A 25,470-nucleotide genomic window follows, 5' to 3' on the forward strand; every position below is an offset into this window, starting at 1 on the left:
AGGGATCCCTCCCCATCACTGCAGGGTGGCGGTGACCGAGAAGGGCTCCATCATGGCCCGTGTGTCGTCACAGGGTATCAGTGGCCACTCAGCTGCACCACCTGTCAACAATGCCATCGTCAACCTGGCTAAGGCACTGGCCGGGTAAGCGCACTAAAAGCAGTGTCTTCTCGTTGAGCAACACGGTTACTGCCAGTGCTATTGCTGTTCCATCTGCTTGCTGTGGTATCATGTGCATTTGCCTAGTCACTGTGTTGACTGAGTTGAAGCAGCCAGTTTTCAACATTTGAGCTATGTAGTTTTACACAGGTGCAGATGAGGGGCAAGGGGAAGTGTAGCTGAAGCAGTCAGGTTCACCATCATCATCATCAGCCCGACTACAACCCACTGCGGGACAAAGGCCTCTCCCACATCCCTCCAATTAAACCTGTACTGTGCCATCTGCGGCTACCCTATCCCCGCAAAGTTCTTAATTTCATCCGCCCTTTTAATCTTCCGCCGCCCCCTGGTACGTTTGCCTTCTCTTGGAATCCACTTCGCTACCCTTAAGGACCAGCGGTTATCTTGCCTTTGCATCACATGCCCTTCCCAAGCCCATTTCTTCCTCTTGATTTTGACTAGGATGTCTATAACCCGCGTTTGTTCTCTTAGCCTTAGTCTTAGCGTTTCTTAACAAGACCACCGTTATTGCCAAAGACCTCATGGCTTATCTGTGAGGCATTCAACATACTCAACTATGGTGGCACGTGTGTTCAGCCAGCCATCATGGCTCTTATGCCACAAGAGCTTAGGTACTTACCTTAATCAGTGACTCCACTTGACGCTACCTGATTGTCCACTTTGACATTATATGTTTGATCCGATCCTTTGTGTACCTGCTCGCCATGTTTCCTCTATGTGGCTGCCCTCCCTGTCGCAATAAATCATTTGGTTGCTATTCAGCACATGTGCCTGTGTTCGTCTCCCCTGTTCCATCTGTTAGCGCTCATTTCCATCAGCATGCAGCAACCAGCCTTAAAATTGTGGGGCTTCAAGGTTGAAGGAAATGGTTCACATGAGTTGCGAGGCAGGCCGGAGGAGATGGGTGACATCCTCCACAACAGCAGCGCTCTGTTGGCATTGGCGCAATGCGAAGCCAGTGGCACTTCCATGGTGGCCCCTGCAGGTTCCACGGCCAATGCCAGCCTGCCCAGCTGAGCCGCTCGGTGGTGGCTGAGATGCTCACTGCCCTGGCACCCGAGGTGGGCACCTTTTATGGCGCTGCAGCCACTGGTAGCACTGCCATGTTGCCACTGCTTGCTTACAGTGCCTGTCAAGCCTCTATAGTCATGAGCCCATAGTGTGTAGCCTCTGTAGTGCATGAGCTATAGTGTATAGCTCAGTTGGGACCTCACCAGAGTTGGCATCACTGGCTGCTTTCATGAAAAAGCAATGCTATGCGTTTAAGCAAGTTCTTTGTAGCAATGTTTCTTAAAAGCTGTCTCCAAAAACTTGCGTACCACATTGCATAAGTGCACACGTTTTACATTAAATTAAGTGACATATTTAGAATCAGCACACAAAAACACATTCCCTGAAGATTACATAAATATTGTTTACTTAATAAAAACTTCTTCAAAGAAAGAACAGGGTCCCCTTTTAAGGGGGCTCTGAAACACCATCTGAAGGCAGCAGATCAACTCGCTCAATCATTGCGTTGTGTTGTCATGGACACTTCAGTCAAGTAATACAATACACTTCTACACGCAGCAGAGACCTATAAATCACGCGCGAAAGTTCATGAGTCCTTTCCAAGAGACTTTTTCATGCTCGCACCCTCCTCCATCGCTTGAACTTGTGTATACAAGTTGAGAGGTGGCCATTAGTTAGATTCTTTCAGATGTAGTCAGCTACCATGGCCATAGCCAGGAAGCCACATAGCTCCGGCAAGTCAGGAAACTCTGTCGCCGGAGAGTGGGCCGGTGGAGGAGTGCCGACCTTCCAGCGTGCAGAAAGTGACGAGAGGAGAGGGAAAGGAGCGAAGATGTTGAAATTGAGATTTTGATTACAGATAACTCAGCTTCTACAAAGCGCATTAAAAAAAATTCTTGCTGGACAGTATTTGTGATTTAAAAAGTATGTTCTTGTGCAGTAAGACAAAGGACGAACACATATGGTGGTACTTGTGAAGCGGTGTCCTTTAGCATCCCAGGCATACTGCAGCTTTATTAAAGCCCCTTTCAGAACCCCTTTAAGAGTACATTGCGATAGCATTAGAGATCCCTCCCACGCAAGTACTCCTTCTCTTTCACAGATTCATAGATAACTGGGAGCCCTGATAACCGTAGTGGCGCGGTGGTGCAGCGGTTAAGTGTTGCGCTACTGCCCTGGCAGGTGGCTGTTTCAAACACAGTCACCGGTGAGGCTTGTACGACCCACACTGCTGTTTTCAAGGTCCCGTGTAAGGCTCTTTTTTGCACAGATAGTTCTTCGGGGGTCTGTCTTTGTCGACCGATAAGCTGATGCACAGTGCCATGGTGGGCAGGCGGCAGGTGCATTGAATTTATTTGAATTAATTTCATTGCCACTTGTCATGGTTAACAGGTACGCCTACAACCTGGTGGTTAGGTTGCCACCTACCCACCATTTGCTGATGGGGTACCTGCTTTTGTGTGCCAGGAACCAGCTTCTCAGCCACCAGCTTCTCAGAATGGGACTTGTAACTAGGCATGTGTGAATATTGTTTTTTTTGATTAGAAGCGAATTGAAATTGATAGTAATTTTCTCCTAATAATTTTGAACAAATATTTCGATTACTTCTAGCAAACAAAATAGCTTTAATGGCACAATAGGCGTTTTAAAAATCATGTTTTTTTTAACACAAAAGGCCATTACCTTAAAAAAAAAAAGAGAGAATGCATTGAACTTCATCGTGCATATTGAGGCCTGTTGACGTCCTGCAAAAGGAGCCATTGAAAATTGGAGAGTTGGCCTGCATGCGGAACAGACGCATTTGGGGGTGTGAGACCTATTATGAGACCCCTGAGTGCTGGTTTTAATTGTGGTTGCATCGTTGTGCAGCTATTGCTTTTAAGCGATGACTCCATGAACGCCTGCTAGCGAGTGTGCAGGATTCTCCATTAGGGGTAGCCAAGTTTCACTGCAGCACCCAACTCCGCTGACTTCCCAAACCTCTCCCAACCAGACCCCTACGGCCAAAACGCAGTGCAATGACAACGCATGGTTGTAAAACATTTATTTCAATGTGATGGTATTGCAATATGTACAAAATATTATTGGGCAGTAGTTTTTAATAGTATTGTCAGAAACCTTCATGGCCACAACACGGCACTGTAAACAATCGGACAGGTCCAAAAGAGTAAATGCATGGGGGAAACTTGGCGCCTCCATTGATGACTGGAGGGAAGGCGTCGCCCACCCCATCTCTTCGCGCATGTGTATGCCTGCTAAGCGTACACACTATGAGCCCTGTGCCGCCCTGCATCAGGCGTTGGAAAGGGGCAGCCGTCGCAATGTGCCTTGTAGTTTCCTCGCATGCTCGCGTCGTCGTGCTTGATTCGTGAATTTCACTTGAAGAGAGCGGCTGCGGAACCTGCAATTTAACTTGCTCCGCAGAGATCAAGAGAACCACACGTCCTCCAATTAGAGCGCGATCCGCACCCGCTATGGTGATCCGATTCCACGAGGAGCCCCTGTGCATGCGCAGATCGTCTTGGGGACGTCACAAGGCGCCAGCCAGCTGTTCGCACCCCTGCCCCGTGTGGACCAATCAGTGCTTAGCGAACTAGCGGCGCGCAGAAACGGATCACACTAGCGGATGCCGCTGAGCGCAGTTACTGCGCGTGCGCACCGCTGGTAGCGTGGCTGTGGACACCTGGCAAGTACGGTTCTGGCATATGCGTGGGAGCGCAGGCATGCCATGTGGAGTTGGTTACGTGCGTGCCGTGTTGCGATCCCAGAGTACAAAGCAAGAGCTACAAAAACATTATTCGCTCGTGACAAACACTTCGGGGACGAACATTCAGTTTGAATTGAATGTCAAATACTTTACTATTCGACCGAATATTCAAAATTATTGAATATTCGCACAGGCCTTCTTGTAACGCTGTCGCATTAAAATATTGCATGCCATTGGTATGCTGGGAAATTTTCTGTACAGTGTACATGCATCACTTAGCCATGTGTGGCACAGACGTGTGCCACACTCCGCTAATTCAGCATTTATCTGGCACGGTGCCCTTCTTTTTGCAGGTGCCGTTCCACTTCCGACTTGCCCTGGCTAACATCTGGCTGCTGGGACCGGCCATCAGCTGGTGAGCCTCACAGGCCATAGGGCGTTCTGATATGCAGGCACTGTGAAAACATTGGAACAGGGTTTAAGGGTGCAGTCTTTTATGGGGAAAATGGAACTCAAGGAAGGTGTGTTGTGTGCACATGGAAACTGGTCAGCATTGCGAGCAGAGAGAGCAAAAACTTGCGGGAATAACAAAAGATGCATTCAGGCATTCTTCCTTTTCTTTCTGCATACTCTGTGCGCAGCCTGTGACGAATGTTAGATCAAGGCAGGTTTCAAACATGCATTCAACGGAACTTGCAATATATCAAATGATGCATCACGCCCCTACACAAAGCGCTTCTTCCAGTGACTATCATCAATAGTTTTTCATGTGCAGAAACTGGTCGGCTGGGCTGCCTTGAACACCTTTTTGCAGCTGTAGCACTGTCAAACCGTGTGACGAGGCAAATATGGAGTGTGCTTGAGGGTGGTTTTCGGTCGCTTGTACTCATTTTCCGCGCCGCATTGCTGTCATGCGATGAGACCAACCTAACTACATAACTAAAGCCTATTAGTGGTCCTTGCTTGATTGCTTTGCTGCCGAAGGTGTTGTTGAAACCAACTGTACATTAATTTTAATGACATTATTTTATTTATAGTATGAAGGTAACAGGATTATATATGAAGGAAGCCAACAGTCACTGGAACGGGCTCCCAGACAATGTTGCTATCATCATGTGTTCATCACAGTTTGTTGAAAATGTAAAAAGATTCCTGTTATTGTAACCATACTTTTTTAATTTTGCTACCCCTTATTTAGCGCCCCTTATTGGGGCCTTTAAGGTCATAAAATGAAATGAAATTAGAAAGCAGAAGAAAAAAACGTTGGAGGACTCTTATGCTGCGCCTATGCGTTTACGTCATAGCACACGCCATTTAGTGCATCATCTGATGCTGATGAAACAATTTAGGATTTTTTTACAAGATTATTTTATTAAGACAACGATATACACCAATACTGATCATCAGCAAACATTAGCTTTTCATTCTGAGCAGTTTGACACCCTTGAATGCATTTTCAATTTTTTTTTTCAATTGTTTCAATTAATTACAGTAATCCCTTGCTATAACGAAATCAGCTGGACATTGAAAAAATTCGTTATCAGCGGTAATTTTATATAAGCGACCACCCAAGAAAATCTAAAGCAGTCGAGCTTTAACTGCGCTGCAACTGTGAGGAAGTCAAAATACAATATATTCAGTGAAGCAAAACTTTATTCAGGTGCAAAAAAGGCAGTGAGCTTTGGCTGTTTCAAGTTCTTACTGGTCGCGTGCAACCCTTGCTTTAATCTGACCAAGCATTGCATGAGGCTACGGTCGCCGCCCATGCATTCAACCTTTGAGGTATTTCTGATCGCGAAGGCAGTGGCTGCTTTTATGGGGGTATTTTGGGGTATTTTGAAAGCAACGGCAGCTTTTATGCAGTGGGGTCATGGAAGACTACACAAGTATAGTGCTGGAAAGCACTGCAAATGCCGGGGCTCGAGTTGGAGGTTGTGTTTTATGTGCTCAAAACACGATTAGCTGCTCATTTTGGGTACGCAGTGCTATCGTGAAAACTGAACAGTTTTCCAGTAGGGGTTTTGCATGATTACTGGGCAATATTTTCCCGAGGTGCGCAGCTGGGAAGTTTGCAAAACGAGTGTTTTTCGGCGAGAGTTTTTCGGTGTATCGTTGTCGATGGCACTGTGCTAAATCTACGGTTCGTGTGTCGGTGTTCACACAGCGTCGTGTCTGCACTGCTGACAAATGCTGCTGACAAATGTCTTGGAACAAAATTCAATGATCCTACCACGCATTTAGGCCGTATGTCTAGTCTGATGGCGTGAATCGAGCATGACCGGCCCGAGGAAATCGCCGGGGAAACACCATGGTTGCGTTGACCCGCCATGCTGACAGTCAGACTCACCGGTGGCGACGCTCGAATTTTTCGTGTTTTCGGCATGTTATTGGTTGATTTGCACCGTCAAAAGTGCAACGAAGCTAGGGGCGATGTTTTCTTGCGATGCAGACCGATTATGGCGAGCGGCAAAATGGAACTCAAGGAAGGTGTGTTGTGTGCACAGCACATGGAAACTGGTCAGCATTGCGAGCAGAGAGAGCAGAAACTTGCGGGAATAACACAAGATGCGTTCAGGCATTCTTCCTTTTCTTCCTGCATACTCTGTGCGCAGCCTGTGATGAATGTGAGACCAAGGCAGGTTTCAAACATGCATTCAGCCGAACTTGGCTAGATTGGCTTCCCTAAAGTCATCTTCCCTCCTCGCGTTGAACACGGTGAAGGGCATGTGACCAGCAGTCGCTTGTGACCAGGCAGCAGCTTGACAGCACCGTTGTTCACACTTGCAAGCGCGACCTGCTGGCCGCCTTCTCGTTTGAAGTGAGAACTCTCGGGACTGACGTTGTTCGTGCGCTTTCGAGAGTTTTGTCTGCTTTGGCCGATGTGAAACGGCTAGGCTTAGGGACAACTACGGCAGCCTGGGAGCAGCTCAATTCTTTGCCCGGCGCGTCCGTGGTCAGCGTCGTTGCCAAAAGCTCAGCTCGCTCACGACTCACAAGTGTGAATGGGCTCATAATCGGAGGGACACTTCTTTTGTGCTTTTTGGCACAAAAAGCGCCAGAAGTGCTCTTTAGAGCGGCAAAATTTTGCTCATTGAGCGCACCCCATGCAATTCTACGCACAAGTCTGCCCGCGGTCTTTTGCCCAATTTTCGGCATCCAAGAGTTCATGGTTTTCTGGCATTGCAAAGTGTCACAAAAACTTTATTTTCGTGCGGATTCTATCACAGGGGACGCCAGCGATGCGATTGCGACCGATTCGAGTGTGCTGCACCATGGAATTTGACAGCTTCTGTTCACTGTGCTGTAAACAGCTGGGGGCACTGGGCACTCACTTGGTACCCGTTACTAGGCAGATCATCGGTTGTAGGCTTGGTACTTTTGTGGCCTGTTCTGTGCCTGCATGAGACTAATTTGTCGGCGGTATTAATCTGAAACTGCATGGTACTTCCACTCGCCACTTCACCCTAAGCGGGTCAAGTTCTTAGTGCGCTTTGAGTAATGTGGCTTAAAATGCATGCGTTTGGGTCGGGACTGGAAGAAATTTTGAATAGAGCGATACAGTCAAAACTCGATTTAACGAAACCCGATTTAACGAAAATCTCGATTTAACGAAGGTATCCTAATTCGCCCTCAGACGCCCATAGGGTTCAATGCTTTGACTAACCCGAAATAACGAAACCAATTCCGTGATCTGTCCTGATTTAACGAACCTTTTTTCGAGAAATAAAGGTGAAAATGTGTTAATTTTTGGTCTATTTTGTAGACAGCACCCCAAAATTTATTGATTGCGAGTCAGCGGTAACAGCGCGGAGCATCTTCATCCCGTCACTTTTTTCAAACTGCGCGGCGCAAAACGAGTTTTAATTTTGAGTCGAGCTCACGAGATGGCGCCAGCAGTAAAAAAGTTTCGTGCCACATTTTATAGATGGCGCTGTTGCAGTTCGCGTGTTTTTTTTGTGTGTGTTTGTGTGTTGTGCTCTGTGTTCGCTCTTGTGCGGATTTCCCCGTGCCTTTGAACGCACGTCTTTGTCAAGCTCAGCTTGTTAGGCCTCCATCAGTCTAGCCTTGCTATCGTGAACGCGGACGTGGTGTGTGCGAGCAAGTGCGCCGCTAACCCTCCTGACTAGCAGATGGAGCCCTGCAAGGAACGAAAAAGGCTTACCCTGGACGAGAAAGCGGACATAATTCGTGCTATGACAAGTGGACAGAAGAAATGTGACGTGGCTGCATCACATGGCATTCCAGCGAGTACTCTCTCCACAATATTGAAAGGGAAAGATGACATCCTCCGCGCCACTTCGTCGGGGAATCTCTCGCGCAAAAAAACGCTGAAGACCACTCCTCAAAGCAAAATGGAAGAGGCCCTCTTCACCTGGTTTATGGATTTGCGGGCGAAGAATAGTATTCCCGTGAGTGGAGACCTGCTCCAACAAAAAGCTCGCTCTTTCGCGTGCTTGCTGGGCGACAACGAGTTCAAGGCAAGTCCCGGCTGGCTGTCGCGCTTCAAAGAACGACACGGCATCGTCGGGAAAGTGCTTAGCGGTGAAGCGAGCAGCGTAAGCATGGCTGTAGTCGGCGACTGGCAGTCTGAAAACGTGCCCGACATTCTGGGAAAATATGCCCCCAGCGATGTCTACAACGCCGACGAGAGCGGTCTATTCTACCAAATGCTGCCTAAAAAAACACTCGCCCTGAAGAGGCAGGCGTGCCACGGCGGCAAACACAGCAAACAAAGGCTGACTCTTTTGCTGTGCGTCAACATGGACGGCACCGACAAACGAGACCCGCTTGTCATTGGAAAGAGTGCGAGGCTGCGCTGTTTTAAAGGCACCAAAAAGCTTCCTGTGAAGTACGTTGCCAATTCAAAGGCGTGGATATCGCGTGCCATTTTCGCTACATGGCTGAAGGAATTTGACAGCGACATGTGTCGCCAGAAAAGGAAAGTGTGCCTGTTGCTGGATAACTGCACGGCCCACTACGTTGCAGAGGTCGAGCTGACCAGCGTGGAGCTCCGCTACTTCCCCCCAAACGCAACGTCCGTGGTTCAGCCCTTGGATCAAGGGATAATTAATAGCGTGAAGTGCGCATACAAGCGCCGAGTCGTCGACAGAGTTCTCCTCAACCTGGAGCTGAAGCGCGAGACGAAAATAGATATTTTTATGGCGGTTGAGATGGTGGCGGCGGCTTGGAGAGCATTGAGGCCGTCGATAATTGTCTACTGCTTCAGGACTGCCGGTTTCGGTACACTAGGCCCTGAAACTGCCGAAGCTGGTCCGGACTGCGCGAGCGCCGTGCACGAGGATGAAGATGCCTGGGAACACCTTCGCTCAGTGGATGAAGTGCCCACAGGCATAAGTTTCTCAGACTACGTCAACGCCGACGCAAACGCAGTCACAACGGAAGTTTTGACTGATGCCGATATGTTGCGGCTTGTAGGAAGCGTGGAGGGAGTGACGGCTGAAGACGCTGCCGACGACCCTGCAGGTGCCGAAGCTCCCGTGCCGACACCAGGTCAGGTGATGGATGCTCTCGATCTGCTGCGACATTTTGCCGGCGCACACGAGGGGACGGAAGACGCGCTGGACGCACTTCAGACCTACGAGAAATCGGTGCGGCTGTTGCTCACAAAGCGCACGCAGGCAAAGATCACCGACTTCTTTGGCGGAAAATAAATTTGTAGTCCCCTCGGGCCTTTCTTGTCGAGTAAGAATTTTTGTTGTTTCTTTTCATACGCGCTAGCGGCGCCGGTCGTGGTGTTGGCGCTACCCACTCGAAAGTAGCGCGGGGGGTCATGACGATGACCATACAGACCCCCAAAGATTGCGCTAGTTGTATGATTACCAACTTTGGCGCCAATTTGTCATTAGCTGTGTGGCTTGCCGTCCCGTCGGCGGTATTTAGGGAAGATTGTTGCGCCGCTAGCCGAACCGTCCTTTGGGTCGGTGCTACCGGCGTGAATTCGTCACGCGCGAGTGCGACGAAAAGTGAAAATGGTACGTGCTAACCGATACGACCGCGATAAGCTGGTACGGTTTATGCGGATGCAAAATGCATTATGTTCAATAGGTGCTCAGTCGGGGACCTGACTTTACTACTTTTAAAACGAAAGTACTGTTTAAGCGGGTACGTTTTAACGAGGTTTTACTGTAATCGAATGTACTGAATTATGTGCCCAAGAAATGCCTCATTCAATTTAACGAAGTTCTCCATTTAACGAAATAATTCACGGCTCCCCTCAACTTTGTTAAATCGAGTTTTAACTGTATTTCGAGTAAAGCGATTTCATTATAATGAGGGACTACTGTAATTCATCAATTGCACACTCTAAATTTTTCTAATGAGCATCATCAAGCATTGGCTTTTCATTCTGAGCATTTTGACACCTTTGAACCCCCTTTTCTAATTTTTAATTTATTTATTCAATTCATAAATTAATTATAATTATTTCATTAACTGGTCAATGCTTATCACACACCAATCAGCCATCAATCACTAGAAGCAAAAATGACCATGATACGATATTTTTACGCGGCCGCCTGTTATAGATTCCCTGCCCCTAGACAGGCTCTCTAACTCAACTAGCAAGTTTATGCTGCATGAAACGCTGAATTGGATGACACCACCCACAACATTCTGCGGCAAACAGTTGGCATGATACGATTATTTTCCAACGCCCGGTGCTGACTACGCCGACAGCTTTTCGATTGAACGAGCTGTATGCGCTGTCGCGTAGAAACATCCACAAGCCGCTGGTGGGATCCGAACCCATGACCATATACAGTAAAACCTCATTGATACGCTTTTTTTTAATTGGGGGAAAAACGTATTATCCGGGAAAACGTATGATCCAAACCGCCGGATTTTGAGAAATGTAACTGTTAAATGAGGTAAAAAGACATTCATTGACAGTTTTACTTTATAGAAATATCGATTGGCATTTCTTGACACAAGAGCTGAACAGATCCTATTCCAGTGCTTGCTGAACTCAGTCCGCGTTCGCGCTTTCTTTAGCGCGAAAGAAAATTCGTAATGCATCTGGTCCATCGACGGCACTGAGGAAAATAACTAAAATCTCTTCCTTGTCAATTTCGGATGCTTCGCCCCTCTGCTCTGAAGTACTGTGGGAAAACCACAGCGGCGGCTGATTGCCGCAGTGTTTGTTTATTAAGTTGCGTTTCCCAGACCCGGCCCGTTCGTATATAAGCGCATCAGCTGTAGTTCGTAGAAGCTTCGCCTCCTTTCCCTTATGCACCGGGAAGAAACCTCAGCGTTTCTCCTCTTCGTACCGCTTCCCCGCAGAAACGGCCATGGCGAATGCTAGCGCGCCGTTTTTTTTTGTTCTTGGAGGTGGTGGTGGTGCTTCGCCTCGTTGCACCAAGGCACGGCAGAGAAGCCACTACGACGGGTGACTTCCGCAAAAAACGTGTCGCGTGCCCTCTTGTTCGGCGCACTTGTATGTTCGCACATGTGCGGTTGGCCAATAAACGTATTATACGACCACAGTTTGTCGAGAATGCTGCCACGCATGGTCACACCCCAGCCTAGTGCTCAACCTGCCTTTTAATGCTGCTGTTGATGTTGAATGTTGCAGTCTGTCTCCATTCCATATGTGTGGGCAGCTGGCTGTGCTAACAGTGACTTCTGCTGCAGCAGTGAGGACAGGAAAAATCCTGCAGTGTTTTATTTTTGGTTTTGAATAGTGCACCTTCATAGCATGTTTTCGTGTGGCTGGCCATGCCAGGAATGCTTTCGCATACAGCAGTTAGGATGGGCAAATATATGAAAAAGTTTTAGTTCTTGGCTGTGAATGCAAAACTTAGAATCATAACTTGTTCATAATGGTGGCCATGCGAACAGTGACCTCTGATTTACAACTCCAAGAGTCACTCATAGAGATGACAGAAATGGCGAGGGCAGGGCAGGATTTATGGGGGGGGTCACACCCCTCCCGAAGCCTGAAATTTTACATAGGAAAAACTGTGCTGAACCCCATGTTCTCAATGAAAAAGTATAAGAAATATGTGTTTCATATGGCACCCCCGCCTTTAAGAATGATCCATAAATCCACCCTTGTAACACTGCAACATAGCATGTTTCACATTAACAGATCTAGTTTGGTGCATAACATATGTGACCGTAGGTTTTCAGACTGCTTCTAGAAGTTTAGGAGTGCTCATTGGCTGTATTATAAGTTTTGCATTAGTGTTGTGCATTACTTCAATGCTCTGTTTCATGTTTAACGTGCACAGCTGCAGCTGTGCACACAAATTTTCTCTACTTGTGGAAGTACCAGCTTGTAATGTCACTGCAGAGTAGCACACTTTACTTGCGATCCCCAATACAGGCAATGAAAGTCGATGTTAATGAACACATCAAATTATTTTTCTTCAGCATAACCACAGGCATCATTGAAATTGAATGCACATGTGCATTCTCTTTTTACTAAGTACTTTTTACCACAAGTAAAACTGTCACAGAACATGTGCACAATAAACATGTGTGAGAGAGGGCCTCCAAATTCATTTAGAGCTTCATTACACTGTAAAAGCTCACAGCAATAACATTCATACATTACACAAAAGGTGGGAAACGAAATCCAGAATCTACAGTCAAGTCCACTAATAACAATGTTCAAGTGCCACGAAAATTTCATTGTTATAACCGATAATTGTTATAAACGGGTTGCACGAAAAAAAGCATAACAACTGCAAAGAGGGGTCACGGACGGCAAGTGACATGTGAGCTCCGCCGAGGCATCGTTTTGGTGGCACCGAAAGGGGCATTGTAAAAAATACGAGAAGGTTGCTGCAGCTGCCTCTCAGCTTGAAAAATCCCTTAGTGCCCGAAAAAGTGTCTCTTCCAACCACTTCCGTCTAGCGTCGACATCGAGCGACCCTGCCTCCCCCACGACTGCCTTGTAGACGATTCCGTGCCTCTCCTTGAAGCGCTGAATCCAGCCACCACCAGGCTGGAAATCGGTTTTTTGAAGGAGATACGTAAAGTGCTTTGCCTTCTCCACTAAAATCGGGCCACTAATTGGCAAGTTCATAGCACGTGCGCTAAGGAACCACTGATACAGTGCCTCCTCCACGTCTTTGTAGGCACCATGCCGAATCCTCTTCCGGCGGTCCTACATAGCAAGGCCAGCTCTAGCATGGCATTCGTTTTCAGTCATCTTGAGCGCGTTGCGGATAATGGTTGAAACCGTCAGCTGTGACAGGCCATACTTGCATACTAAGTTGCACACTTTTTCACCACCTCGGTGCTCCCTCAAAATGTTCCGCTTCGTTTCCAAAGATATTGCCGCTCTCTTTCTCTTCTGCGGCAGTTGATCCGGTAGAGCCATGCTGGCCGCGCTTCCTGAAGGAGAATCGTCCATTGTTGAACTCTGGGGAGGAATTCGATGGGCTTGCAGAACCAGCAGGACCGAGGCCGGTGATGGCAGATGATAAAAACCACGCTGGCAACGCACGTGCTTTGGCACTCTATGCTGCCCTTGGAACATGTGCAGCTTGTGAAGCAGGAGCCAAAGAAAGTGGGAAAGATGGGGCAGCCCACGCTGAAATGCCGTGACGCGTTTTCACCAGGCGGCGCACCCTCAGAAGGGACTGCTCCCCGCGCGGATACAAAAGCAACAAAAGGAAGCGCCTCCCTACCCTCTCCACCTCTGCCCAGAGGAAAGTGCCCGTCTTTTCTCCTCCTCCGGGTCATACAAGCTTCTCCGGCTCACCCCATGCACCTCGCCTGCCTCGTATGCGTCGTCACCTGATCTTTTCACAGCCGCTGTGGCCGCTGTGTGGGCGGCTCCGCATACGCGCGCGCGTTTTTTGCGCCGTAAGCGTAGTTTGGCTGGCGTGGTAGCTGCGTTTGCGAGTTTTTTTCTTTGAGGGTTGGCTCCAAATGACTACATTTAATTGTTATAACCGACAATCTAGTATGATAGCATTGTTATAAGCGGTTTATTTTACCATAGAACACATTGGAAAGGTGACGGTGCCGCGGCTGTCCATTGCTATATCCGATATATTGTTAAAAGCGGTATTGTTATAAGTGGGTTTGACTGTATTTAGACTGTTGAAACATTTTCGCTGTCATAAAGTGCGAAAATGCTTTGCCTTTTCTGCACTTCTTGACCATGACCTCAGCCAGAAAAGCAATTGCAGTGCCTGCTACAGGAAATGGATCTAAAAATATTGCGCGACCAAAACTACAAACTTGACCTCGTTATGAAAAAATACACGAGCCCAGCACGTCCGAGAGGCTAATAGCTCGTAGACGCTTCAAACGGGCATGCAACAAAGTTTCTGTATACTTAGAACAAAGCGAGCGCAGCTGCTTCCTTTGCAGTATCACTCTCCGCCCATGTCGTGGCCCCCACCGCTCACGCAAGTGCAATCGCTCAAAAACAAAAATGGCGGCTATATTACAATCAACACCAGTTACTATCGCAAGAACACAGTGTCGCAAGAACACGCATAAGTAGCAATGAGGTTTCACTGCCGATGGAAAAGGGAAATGCGAATAGCACATGCACATGCACACACAAGACGCGAAATGCTTGCACAGTATGTCTACGACGACTCAGTAGCGCACATATTGGATCCCTGGTGAATGAACAGCGCAAATGGCTCTCAGTGGACAGCGGCGATTGTTGTTACCGAGCGCATTCAAATCTGTGCAAACAACAGCGACAGTTTTACGCTGTGCTCCACTATGAGATATGAGTGAACGGAGCCAACATCAGCTTGTGAGCATGAGCAAAAACAGAAACTCGAGCAGTTAACGAAGTACACCTATGCTGGACCTCTGATGGTACGCCGTGGCCTGCTGCTGCCGCTCAGTTTATAAATAGCAACTATGACGCTGTTGCTAAGCGGTCTGTGCCCAGACAAGATGGCCTCCCAGTCAATAAAACCATGCGATTTCCTCCACACTTTTCTCTCGGGGTGTTCTATGGGAACGGCCTCTCCCAAATTTTCCTTCCTCCGTGCTCTCACGTGTCGGGATTGTAGGGTGGGAAGAAGCATGCGCCTCCGTGGCCGGTCTACGGCGGCAGAGTGACCGTGCACTCTCCCTTCAAGCTCGGCTGTGGTGCCCCACCTCTCCCACTCTCCCCACACCACTCGTAGCAGCGTTCGGCGAGCCATGGCAGTCGCGCTATCAGCGTGATCGTGGACATTTCTCCGTGTTTATGAATTTGACTAATGGGTTTTTCTGTAAACATTTTCGAGGAGATTTTATCTACGTTTATTTCTGATTTTGTTTTCATTTCTATGTAGTCCTTTCGGGTCTTCTTGCGAAAACCGCGTGTAATGAAAACCTGGATGTAACGAAAAATCCCGGACTTTTTTCAACTTCATTATATCCAGCATAAACTGTAACCCTGTTGGCAAAATGTAACCCATTTCTACCATCCTGTGACCACCCCTTGCATGCACCCTGAGGCTCTTGCTTTGTGCCACATTTGTTGTCATCAAAGGGGGAGGGAAGGAGAATATGCTCTTAAGATGACTCCATATGACTTTCTTGTAGATGTTTTGTGTGAGAAGTAGTCAGAGGACAAGCACTCACCTTAGGTCTTTATCTTGGATAAGAATTATGAGAACAATAATGCATCTCAGTGGACTTGGCTTGCCCTCTCACATTGTTGGTTTCCCTCAAGAGGAAAGTATATAACGGCTGCATCCTGTGTGTGTGCTCACATATCAGGTTAAGCCAGAGCTGCTTGTGATTAGGTTGAGGAGAGCGGAACAACCTGTGCAAAGGACATTGATTAATGCAGCACTGAGACAAGAAGTCAAAAGCTAGTGTGGATGGAAGAATGAGCTTGATTACGATATCCCGGCTGACATAAAAAGAAGGGAATGGTAATGGACAGGGCGTGCATAGTTCAGGGAATAGGCAGCGGATGACGCAACTGAGTGGATTCTTGGGGAAGGAAAAATGTAGCATGGGCTGGCAGACAGAGGAGGCAGGTGGGCATTCGAGAATTTGCTGGGGTAGCGTGGTTGCTGGCTTGGACTTAAATTGAGGGCATTGCACTGAGCTATGGAAAGGAAAATGATGGGTGCAATGCAAGGGACAGGATGAGGGAGAGTGGATCAGAGAATAAACGCGGGTTGATGACATCCAACTCGAAATCAAGAGGAAGAAATGGGCTTGGGCAGGGCATGTAATGCAAAAGCAAGATAACCGCTGGTCCTTAAGGGTAACAGACTGGATTTCAAGAGAAGGTGGGTGGATGAGATTAGGAGGTTTGCGGGATTAGATGGCTGCAAATGGCACAGGACAGAGTTAATTGGAGGCATGTTGACATACCCATGAAGTGGTCAGAATCGGCTGTACATCACAGGACAGACTGGTTGAAACCCACTGCGATAAATGCTACTTCAGCAAAATTTCTTTTACATTCTTCTTTCTAAGCCGCCGCGACGGCAGAGTGGTTACGGCGCTCGGCTGCTGGCCCAAAAGACCAAAAGACGCGGGTTCGATGGAGGTGAAATTCTAGAGGCCCGTGTACTGTGCGATGTCAGTGCACGTTAAAGAACCCCAGGTAGTCAAAATTTCCGGAGCCCTTCACTACGGCGTCTCTCATAGCCTGAGTTGGTTTGGGGCGTTAAACCCCCGTAAATTAAACTAAACATTCTTCTTTCTGAAGGAAAAAGGGTTATAAGAAGAATGTTTCTGAAAGATTTTTCTTCACGAAAAACTATGGCAAGCAGGGTTGAAGTGCACGAAAATAGGTGGATGGAAGCCCTGACTTCCAGGTGTTGTATACATAAAGGTCCTTTGTTTTTCATGTTTCATTTTTCTTAATGTGTGGGATAAAATCTGCAAGCAATGTTTTCTAGTTAGGCGCAGATTGGGTTTTGCAAGAAGTTGTTCCATAACTCTGGTTTGTTTGAAATCATTTTTGCCTGGTACAATAATAAAGCCGCCATCGGTTTAGACATGAAATGTGTTATTTCGTGTTCATTATTTTCATAAACAATATGCAAATGGCAGTTTGCACCAGAAAAGTGGTGACCCACTTCCTTGTTTGTGTTGCTGGGAATGTGCAGGTTCATGTCCCAGAGCCAGCTGATGGACCCCCTGATTCGCACCACCACCACTGTGACACGCATTGGCGGCGGCATCAAGGTGTGTCTGTGCATTGCTTGCTCTCCCCTGAGGTAAAGGAGGGTGTAGAAGGTGGCAGGGCTCTCCTGGCCATCATCATCATGCTCCAGTAAGAATGATATGGAGGCTCAGGTGTGAGTGCAGCTAGCTTGCTCCCTGACCAGCACCAGCCAGTGGGGCAGTAGAGCGTTCTGCACTGGTGGCATGCACGCAAAGTGCTGGAAATGTTTGGTGCTCTGAGCGAGTTTAGTGGCACCATGGAACAGCAGAAGTGACCAGCACGTTTAATGCAACAGCATTAAAGTTGCCATCGCACCAAAACCCTGCTGATGTCTGGTGTCTCAAAATTCCCTCATTGGCCGAGATGGTGATGATGTCACAGGTGTTATGTGACTACAAAAGACCAACTGCACAGTACCATCATCATCAGCCTGACTAATGATGATCATGCCAAACGCTCCTCAATGATGACTAGCTCGCAAACCCTTGTACCACTGGAGGCAAATTAAAACCACCAAATTCAAAGTGGATTATGAAGGATTATGCGACAGCATTACGGGTCCTGTTCTCGAGAGAAGCTGACGCCCTTTGGTCGACAGAAAGATGACGTAAAAAGAAAAGCTGCTTTGTTTAAAAGAAAACAGGTTGTCAAGCGGAATTGAACGGCTATTTTTGGGGTTGCAAGCTGGTCATGCTACCTATACATCATTAAGGGCCTTTGTCATGATACTATCGCATTGTACTGCAAGGTGGGTTAAGCGTTGTCCAAGTTTTTTTTTTTTTACTGCTGATTATTCCGGTAAAATGATTCCTCGTGCACTCCAGACACCAATGCAAAAAAGTAAATAATATAGAAACTGGAGCTTGGAAACACCAGCAATACCACTGACAGAATTCAATATGTACAATGTGATGGAGCATATATTGTACTACGCTGACCACCTTTCCATTATGTCTTTGAATTCGATTTCTCTGTTGGCCTCTGGGTGGTGGAGATGGGTAGAGGCTCTTAGGTGGGTGCCTGGAAGGTGTACTCACCTAAGGGTGCTTTGGAGGAAGCACATTTGGCTCCCTGATCTGCTCCAATCCACTTCTGGTGGGTGCAGGCTTCTGAAGGGTTGAGATGGCGGGCATTGCTTTGGAAATTTTAATATATTGGAACCCCCGTGTTGGAAAAATTTGTCTGTTTTGCCTTGGTTGGCAAGTGGAAAAAATGGAGAGTGTGAATTCCCCCTCTCCACTTACAGGGGAGGGAAGGTGAAGAAAGGGCAGGAGGTGGTGACAGGTGGGAGAGAGTGAGAGTACTAGTAGGTTGGACTGTGTATCACACCATACCACCCACTTGCGTGAACCGTCAATAGCTGCCCATCCAGGGGGAACACTTATGCTAACGTACAGTCTGCGGCATCAGTTGCACTGATTGTCGATAATCTTTTCTAAAGCTGCCCATCACTGTTTTGAAAGCATGCTTTGAATGGCAATGGATTAATCGTTGCTGTAAACTATTTAAAGTAGCTCCCGGCATATGTGTGCAGGGTAGTAGGGAACTTGCAAAGCAGCAGAAAGTTGGGCGAGTTGTACAGATGTTGTCATTTTAAGGGATTTCTGTGCAGAAGAAGCAGGAACACAGAAGAATAATGATTAATGAACTGCCAAAGCTTTTGCACTCCTGTCAGTAGTGTACAGTGAGCTGCCAGAGCTCAGATCACTCGTGCGCAGTTCATCAGCTGAGAGGAAAAGACGGATGCTGTTGTCCGTCATTTGTGCACTGTATGCACAGAAGATGATCCTGTTGCACAATGCAGTGCACAGAGCATTGGACGCCAAATTTAGAGGTCGTGGCTTCAGACCCCAAGGGTGGCATGTGGTTGTTTTTTCTTGTGCTTTCTAATCAGTGATCTTTGAAATAATTATTCCATTAATCCCCCATTGATGAACACCACAAATAAAAAAGTATCCTCTATGTTCCTTGGTTTCAGTAACTGTTGGCTTTCATCATAAATACAATGAACAGAAGTGATTTCAGCACGTGTACAGTACAGGCATTTACACACTGTCAGCAGGCGTGCCATTTCCTTTGTAAAGTCTTTTCTTGGTAGCAGGGTTTTGAAGGGGCTCTTAAACACCTTCTAAGAAAAGTATACTAACTCGCTCAATCACTACATTGTGTCATCATCAATACCTCAGCCAATTAATGCACTTCTATATGTAGGAGAGAAACCATAATTGCCCATGAAAGTTGGCGAGCTCGTTCCAAAGACATTTTGAAACTTGCTGTTAAGACATGGCTGTTGGTTAGTCCCTCTCAGATGTCGGGCAGCTACTGTGGTTGCAGCTGGTTAGCTTTGTTGCTGTGGTGGGTCAGGAAGCTCCCTCCCCCCCCCCCCCCCCCCCAAAGGAAATTCCTGCACTTGTGGGCAGTTGGCAGTGGGGGCGAGTGGGTGCCACTAAAGCCCCTCAAAAGGTGTGGCCAGCAGAGCAGTGCCAGCTGGCCATGTGAAAATAGTGGCTGTTTGGTTCGAAGCAAATTTAAAGCGAACATTTTGAATACTTTTGGCACACAGAAAAGGTTGAACGGCACAATAAGCATTTTCGACGTAATGTATTTTTCGAACACGCAACCCGATTACATGAAGAAAGGAGGTGCTTGAGGCGGCCTATATGCAGTGCCGATGTATCGATGGTGTGTGAGACCTATCATGAAGGAACAGGAAAGTGCGAAGGACAGAGAACACAAGGAACGGGACAGAAGAGAACAGACATACATGAGCAACATTGACTAGCAGCTGGATGCATTTATTGTGCGATTGTAATAAGATGCTGGAATTCACAAGACATTGAAATTCAAATTTTGACTACAAACAACTAAGCTTCTAAAACGAATTCAAGAAATTCTTGCTGGAGGATATTCGAGAAGCAGCATTCTTTAACATCCCAGGTACTATACCGCAACTTGAGCCACCAGCTTGCTTTGGGCGTTGTGTGGAACCATGTTGTTTGTGCCCTTCACAGGACAACGTGGTACCAGCAGAGGCGCACGCCTACCTCAACCACCGAGTGCACCCTTCGCAGTCAGTAGCCGAGGTGAGCACTCGCTTCTGCTTGCTTTCTTTGGCAGCAATGTGGACAGGAACGCGCCGCAAGACTGCCATGCTAACAAATGAAATGCTTTGTAAAGAAGTACTTCAGAAATGCTTTGTGCTGCATATTACATTTACAGATTTGCATTTTTAAAACTATTAGAGATATGTCTGTGCAGGTGGGTAGTACAGCGAGGCAGACATAATTTACTTGGTAGAGCTTAATAATTAGATGATTAATTAACTACAATTAACTGATCAACCCTTTTATTTTTTATTTTAAGTTTTAATATCATATTGTCTCATTTCAAAACAAAGAGACGCCGACCAGTAAAACGAAAAAATTGTATTGACGTTTCGGCGCCCAGAACGGGGGCCTTGTTCACAATGGAAACACACCAAGAGGGTTCGTCTTTTTAAAAGCTATAGTAATCGCCGTAAAGATCGCGCGTAAATCGGGTTAAGATTGCCCTCGTTACGATTAAGCGTGTGAGCCGTTGTCTGTATCACCAGGGACTCGAGATGAAGCCGTGATGTTGTCAGTTTCTCTTTTTCGATGATTCTTGCTTTTTCCCAATCTATTCTGTGATTTGCCGTCACCGCGTGCTCTGCCAAGGCGTTATTGCGGGTATCTTCTTTCTGCACATCACGAGCATGTTGCTGTAGGCGCTTCTTGTAACTTCCGGTTTCGCCGATGTAAACACCGTTGCAATCTGCACAAGGGATGGCGTAGACAACTCCTGGGAACTTCTCTTTTGGCAACTGATCTTTGACGTTCATCAGTTGTTGTCGCATTTTCTTGACAGGGACATGGGCAACTTGCACGTCATACTCTCGTAATACACGGGCGAGGCACTCACTTGTTTTCGGCACATAAGGAATAGCCGCACGTTTTTTGGGCGGAAGAGGGGCGTCCGGATGACGAGGCCGTGACAGCCGTCGTTCTGTGGACCTGATGAAATGGCTTGGGTAACCACAGCTAGTGAGATCTTTTCGTACCCTTGACGCGTCCGCAGCGGCGTCAGTGGTGTTTGTGCATATCTTCTTGGCCCGCTGCATTAAACTGCTCACAACGGCTCTTTTTTGGGCGGCAGGATGGACGGAACTGAAATGTAGGTAGCGGCCTGTATGTGTAGCCTTTCTATACACGCTAAACGACAACTTCTGGCCTTTCCTTGAGACGAGGACGTCCAGAAAAGGCAGACTGCCGTCCACCTCTTCTTCCAACGTAAACTGAATGGCGTCTTCCTGGCTGTTCAGGTGTGTCAGAAACTGGCTCACCGCGTCCTTGTGCAGAATGCAAAAGCAGTCGTCGATGTAACGGAAGAAGACCTTGGGGGCAGGGTGAAAGGAGGTTAACGCGCGTCGCTCCAATGACTCCATGGTGAGGTTAGCGGCCGTCACCGAAACAGAAGCACCCATGGGGGTCCCATGGACTTGCTTGTAGTAGTTTCCCCTAAAAACAAAGTAGGTATTGCTCAGGCAGAAAGCAAGCAGCCGGCGCAGGTCCCGTGCTTCTATTGGCGATCTTTCCGGTAGAGAGGCATCGCTATCGAGCGCAGCGGTGCATACGTCGACAGCAAGGTCAGTCGGTACACTCGTGAACAGGGACTTCACGTCGAAAGACACCATCAATTCACTGTCTTCGATCAGGGTGTTGCGGGTCTTCTCAACAAAGTCGTATGAGTTGCGAACGTGGCAAGTCCCATGGCCAACAAGCGGGGAAAGAACACGGTGCAAGAATTTGGAGAGGCTGTGCAGAGGGGAGCGGGTAAAATCCACGATAGGTCGCATATCATATTGTCAAATCAAAGGCCATCAAAATGAAAGGCGAGCTTCATTTTAAAATCTTTTTAGTCAGCAGGATGTTTTTAAGTATTGTACTTCAAAAGCACACATTTGAAAGCTTGTTGAGTTGGGTTTGCACATTGCATATTGATTAAATGGCATCACTTGCATTTCTTATGCATTAAATACAGATGGTACTTGTGCATTTGATGATATAGAAGAAGATAATACCATTTTGGATGAAATACCACGCATAGTGACACTACTTTGTAAACATGCATTACAGGAAAGGCCGCTGAAAAATGAAAATTGAAAATTAGTTTTTGAGGAAAGGAAATGGCGCAGTGCAGTATCTGTCTTGCATATCAAGGGAGGTGGGGGGGGGGCGCAGTAAGGGAAGGGAGGGACTAAGAGAAGAAAGGAAGAAAGAGGCACCATAGAAAATAATTTGGACCACCTAGGGATCTTTAGTGTGCACTAACATCGCACAGCACATGGTAGACACTGAACAAGCTCATTTTTGGCGTTCTGTGTTTCAAAATACAGTGCCGATTTAAGAAAATCTAAAAACTGGGTAATCATCAGTGTTAGCAGCCTTCAGTTTCTCAATATAATCCTCCCCTTAAACTCAGAAATTAAAAATTAATTACTCAATTTTAGTTAGTTAATTGTGTAATCATTATGCTGTATTACGGACATGATGTCCGCCTTTCTGTGCAATCCACCTACACAGACCGCAGCGACGTAACTGGGAAACTGATGCAGGTTTTAAAATAAAAATCAGTAAACGTTTAAAAGAAGTCACTACGTGTATCCAAAATCACATTGCCTGGCGGGGAAAGTGCACAGCAGCTGTTCGCATTGTACTATCGCGATCGAGAGAAACGCAGATAATGCGACACCTGCACGCTGCTCCGCTGTTCGAATTTTTTTTCATTGCGCTTTTACTTTGGTTGATGGCAAAAAGATGCCAGAGTTTTTTTTGTGATACATTCCAGGACGACTCCAACGTCTTTCTCGTACCAACCAGGTAAAAGTGCGATGAAAACAAATTCGAACAGCAGTGTGTGTAGGCGCTGCATTGTTCGTGTTTCTTTCGATCGCGATGCAGTAGAACCCCACTATACTAAGCTCAGTTATAGTAAAAACTCGGATATAGTAAAGTAAAACTACATTTTTTTCAGCTATAGTAACGATTTTTTTTTTTTCGAAGAAACTGCTATAGTAAAGAGCGTCTGGCCGTGGCGATGTACTTCCCGTGGAACAATGACATCGCGGTACGCGCTAAGTCCAGAATCGCTAAGCAGACATCGAATGCGCTCGTTGAGGTGGCTTCACCACCAAGCCCGACAGCCGCGAGGAGAAGTGAACTTTTTGAAAACCTTGAGGCATGAGGCAAAGAGCGCACGGAAAAAGCAAAACTGCCTATGAGCGTAGAAAGGCGGCGCGGGTCGCTCAGCAGGGAAGGCCAGTAAAAGTGAAGTGAGGAGCAGAAAAGGGAAGAAAAGGGCGTGCGTTCGTAGCATGGCAGCGCCAAGCGGGGGGCTAGCAGCGGCAAGAAGCGCAGGCGCAGCGGAACTGCGTAGGCGGTTTTGCCGCGCTTAACTTTGTAGTGTGCGTTTCTTGACTACTGCCTTTTAAGTGATGCTGAAGCCACAGAAGACGAGGCTGATCTTGCAAAGCTTTGGTTTTCACATGGAATCGCTTTATTTTTGTAGCTGCATTGTATTCGTGAAATGCGGTGCTTCCACAGTATGTAAACAATGTCGATAACGTGACAGCATGTGATACCTGATAATGAATAATTCTCACATGAAGGGACAATAAGAGCAGGATGTAAGGTATTTTCGTGTGTCTGTTTTATAAGCCAACACTACGGGCTTAGTAAACAGCCAGAGAGCATAGTGAGAGCCACGTGAACGCCAACAACTGGTAGAGTAAAGAATTTTGCTGTCCCGAGCTGCTTTACTATACAGGGGCTCTGTCTTCAATAATGTGCATGAGAGAGGACACGTTCAGGCATTTCACTGTGCTTGCATTCCAATTGGCAGTGGCCTGCAGAAAGACTCGCAGATGCTAGCATTGCAGTGGCTTTTGTAGAGGGGAACCTCAACTGAGTTTGGTGCTAGCTGCCAGCTGTAACACACATGTTCTTGTCCACCCTTACCCTTTGTGGCACAGCAAGGCCGTTTTGCCTTTATTGGCATGCGTGTGCTAGTCCTGTTGGAAGGTATCTGTGAAAGGCCGTCCCCTCCGATTTTGTCATGGTGGTGGTTGTGGCTTACCCTTTTAACACGGTAGCACTAAGGAGCTCGTGTTGCAGAACGCTGTGAGGGTCATTGATCTCACATGAGCAAAAAGTCAACAAAATATCCCCTGAGAAGCACCCTAGGAGGCAGGTGGCTCATATTACAGAGGTCACTTGGCAAGATGGTACTTGGCAAGAGCTGCCTGGGTTGTACAAGCCCCATCATTAGCAACGCCTGCCATTGCAGGGCAGTGGCGCATCACTTAACCGCTGCACCACAGCGCCAAGAATGGTATGACGATTCCCAGGGTTCTGTGATTGTTAATTAGAGAATGGCCAATTTTGCATACCTGGGCATTAAACCATTAAGCTATCACATCGTGCTCTTAAGGTGGAGCTTGAGTGGCTCTCCAATTTTTTGTGCTCATATGCACTTCAATAAAGCATGAAAAATCAGTGGCTGACAACTGCAACAACAACAACAATAACCCATGGCCTTTGGGGTGCTGTTATACTCTTGCTAACCAACGTGTGCAGTAAGCACCTTAAAGAGCAACTGCAGAGATTTTAGGGTTCAATGAACTTAAAGAGGTCGAATGTGCAAAATTTGCGGGTAGATCGTGCAAAGTCCTTTTGGGTTAAGATTTGAAATGGTTTTTGAAGGCAGATACAATCTCATCCGCCCACTTAACTTTCTGCCACCCCCTGCTACGCTTGCCTTCTCTTGGTAATCCAGTCCGTTACCCATATCGGTTATCTTCCCTTCGCATTACATGCCCTGCCCAAGCCCGTAATGTTCTCTTGATTGTGACTAGGATGCCATAAACCCGCATTTGTTCCTTCACCCACTCTGCCCGCTTCCGGTCGCTTAACGTTCCCCCGTCAGTTTACTTTATAAAATAGGATGACGGCCTGTGGGGTGAGTTGGTGCATGACTGAAAAAACTGCGGTGCAATGAAAACAACTCAAGAAAGAAGAAGACAACACATAAAAGCTTTGCAAATTGTGGCTGTCTCGACTAGTTATGTGCTCTGGATGGGTTGCTTTGCCTGCAAGCTTCTCGACAGCGCATGTATTTTGGCGCATTGTAAGCAAAATTTGTTGGCTCACAGCACCGACGGTAAATGAGTTTTCGAAATTCTAAGAATTGATATGGATATTACCTACAGTGAGCTACACGCCTGTCAGTAAATAAGGAGGCTAAACAGTAATAGTTAAAAAGTTTACTCGGTATCAGTTAACCAGCCTAGTAATTAGCACGTCTTACCTGTATTTTCATGTGCTACACCACTCACAGTGCTATGTGAAAAAAAAAAAAAAAACGCTCTTCTAACTTA

General features: G+C 47.1%; 1 protein-coding gene across 2 annotated transcripts in view; it reads left to right on the forward strand.

Moving 5' to 3' along the window:
• LOC144106941 (N-fatty-acyl-amino acid synthase/hydrolase PM20D1-like) overlaps positions 1 to 25,470 on the forward strand; it is an 86,009-nt gene that overhangs the window by 35,646 nt on the left and 24,893 nt on the right. For both annotated transcript variants that reach the window (XM_077639900.1, XM_077639901.1), the window contains exons 5-9: positions 25 to 144; positions 1,166 to 1,241; positions 4,252 to 4,313; positions 16,960 to 17,038; positions 20,030 to 20,101. In XM_077639900.1, the coding sequence (XP_077496026.1) occupies positions 25 to 144; positions 1,166 to 1,241; positions 4,252 to 4,313; positions 16,960 to 17,038; positions 20,030 to 20,101 (409 nt within the window). The remainder of the gene's footprint in view (positions 1 to 24; positions 145 to 1,165; positions 1,242 to 4,251; positions 4,314 to 16,959; positions 17,039 to 20,029; positions 20,102 to 25,470) is intronic.

The sequence above is a fragment of the Amblyomma americanum genome, chromosome 10, assembly GCF_052857255.1.
Source record: "Amblyomma americanum isolate KBUSLIRL-KWMA chromosome 10, ASM5285725v1, whole genome shotgun sequence".
NCBI classification, from domain to species: Eukaryota; Metazoa; Arthropoda; class Arachnida; order Ixodida; family Ixodidae; genus Amblyomma; species Amblyomma americanum.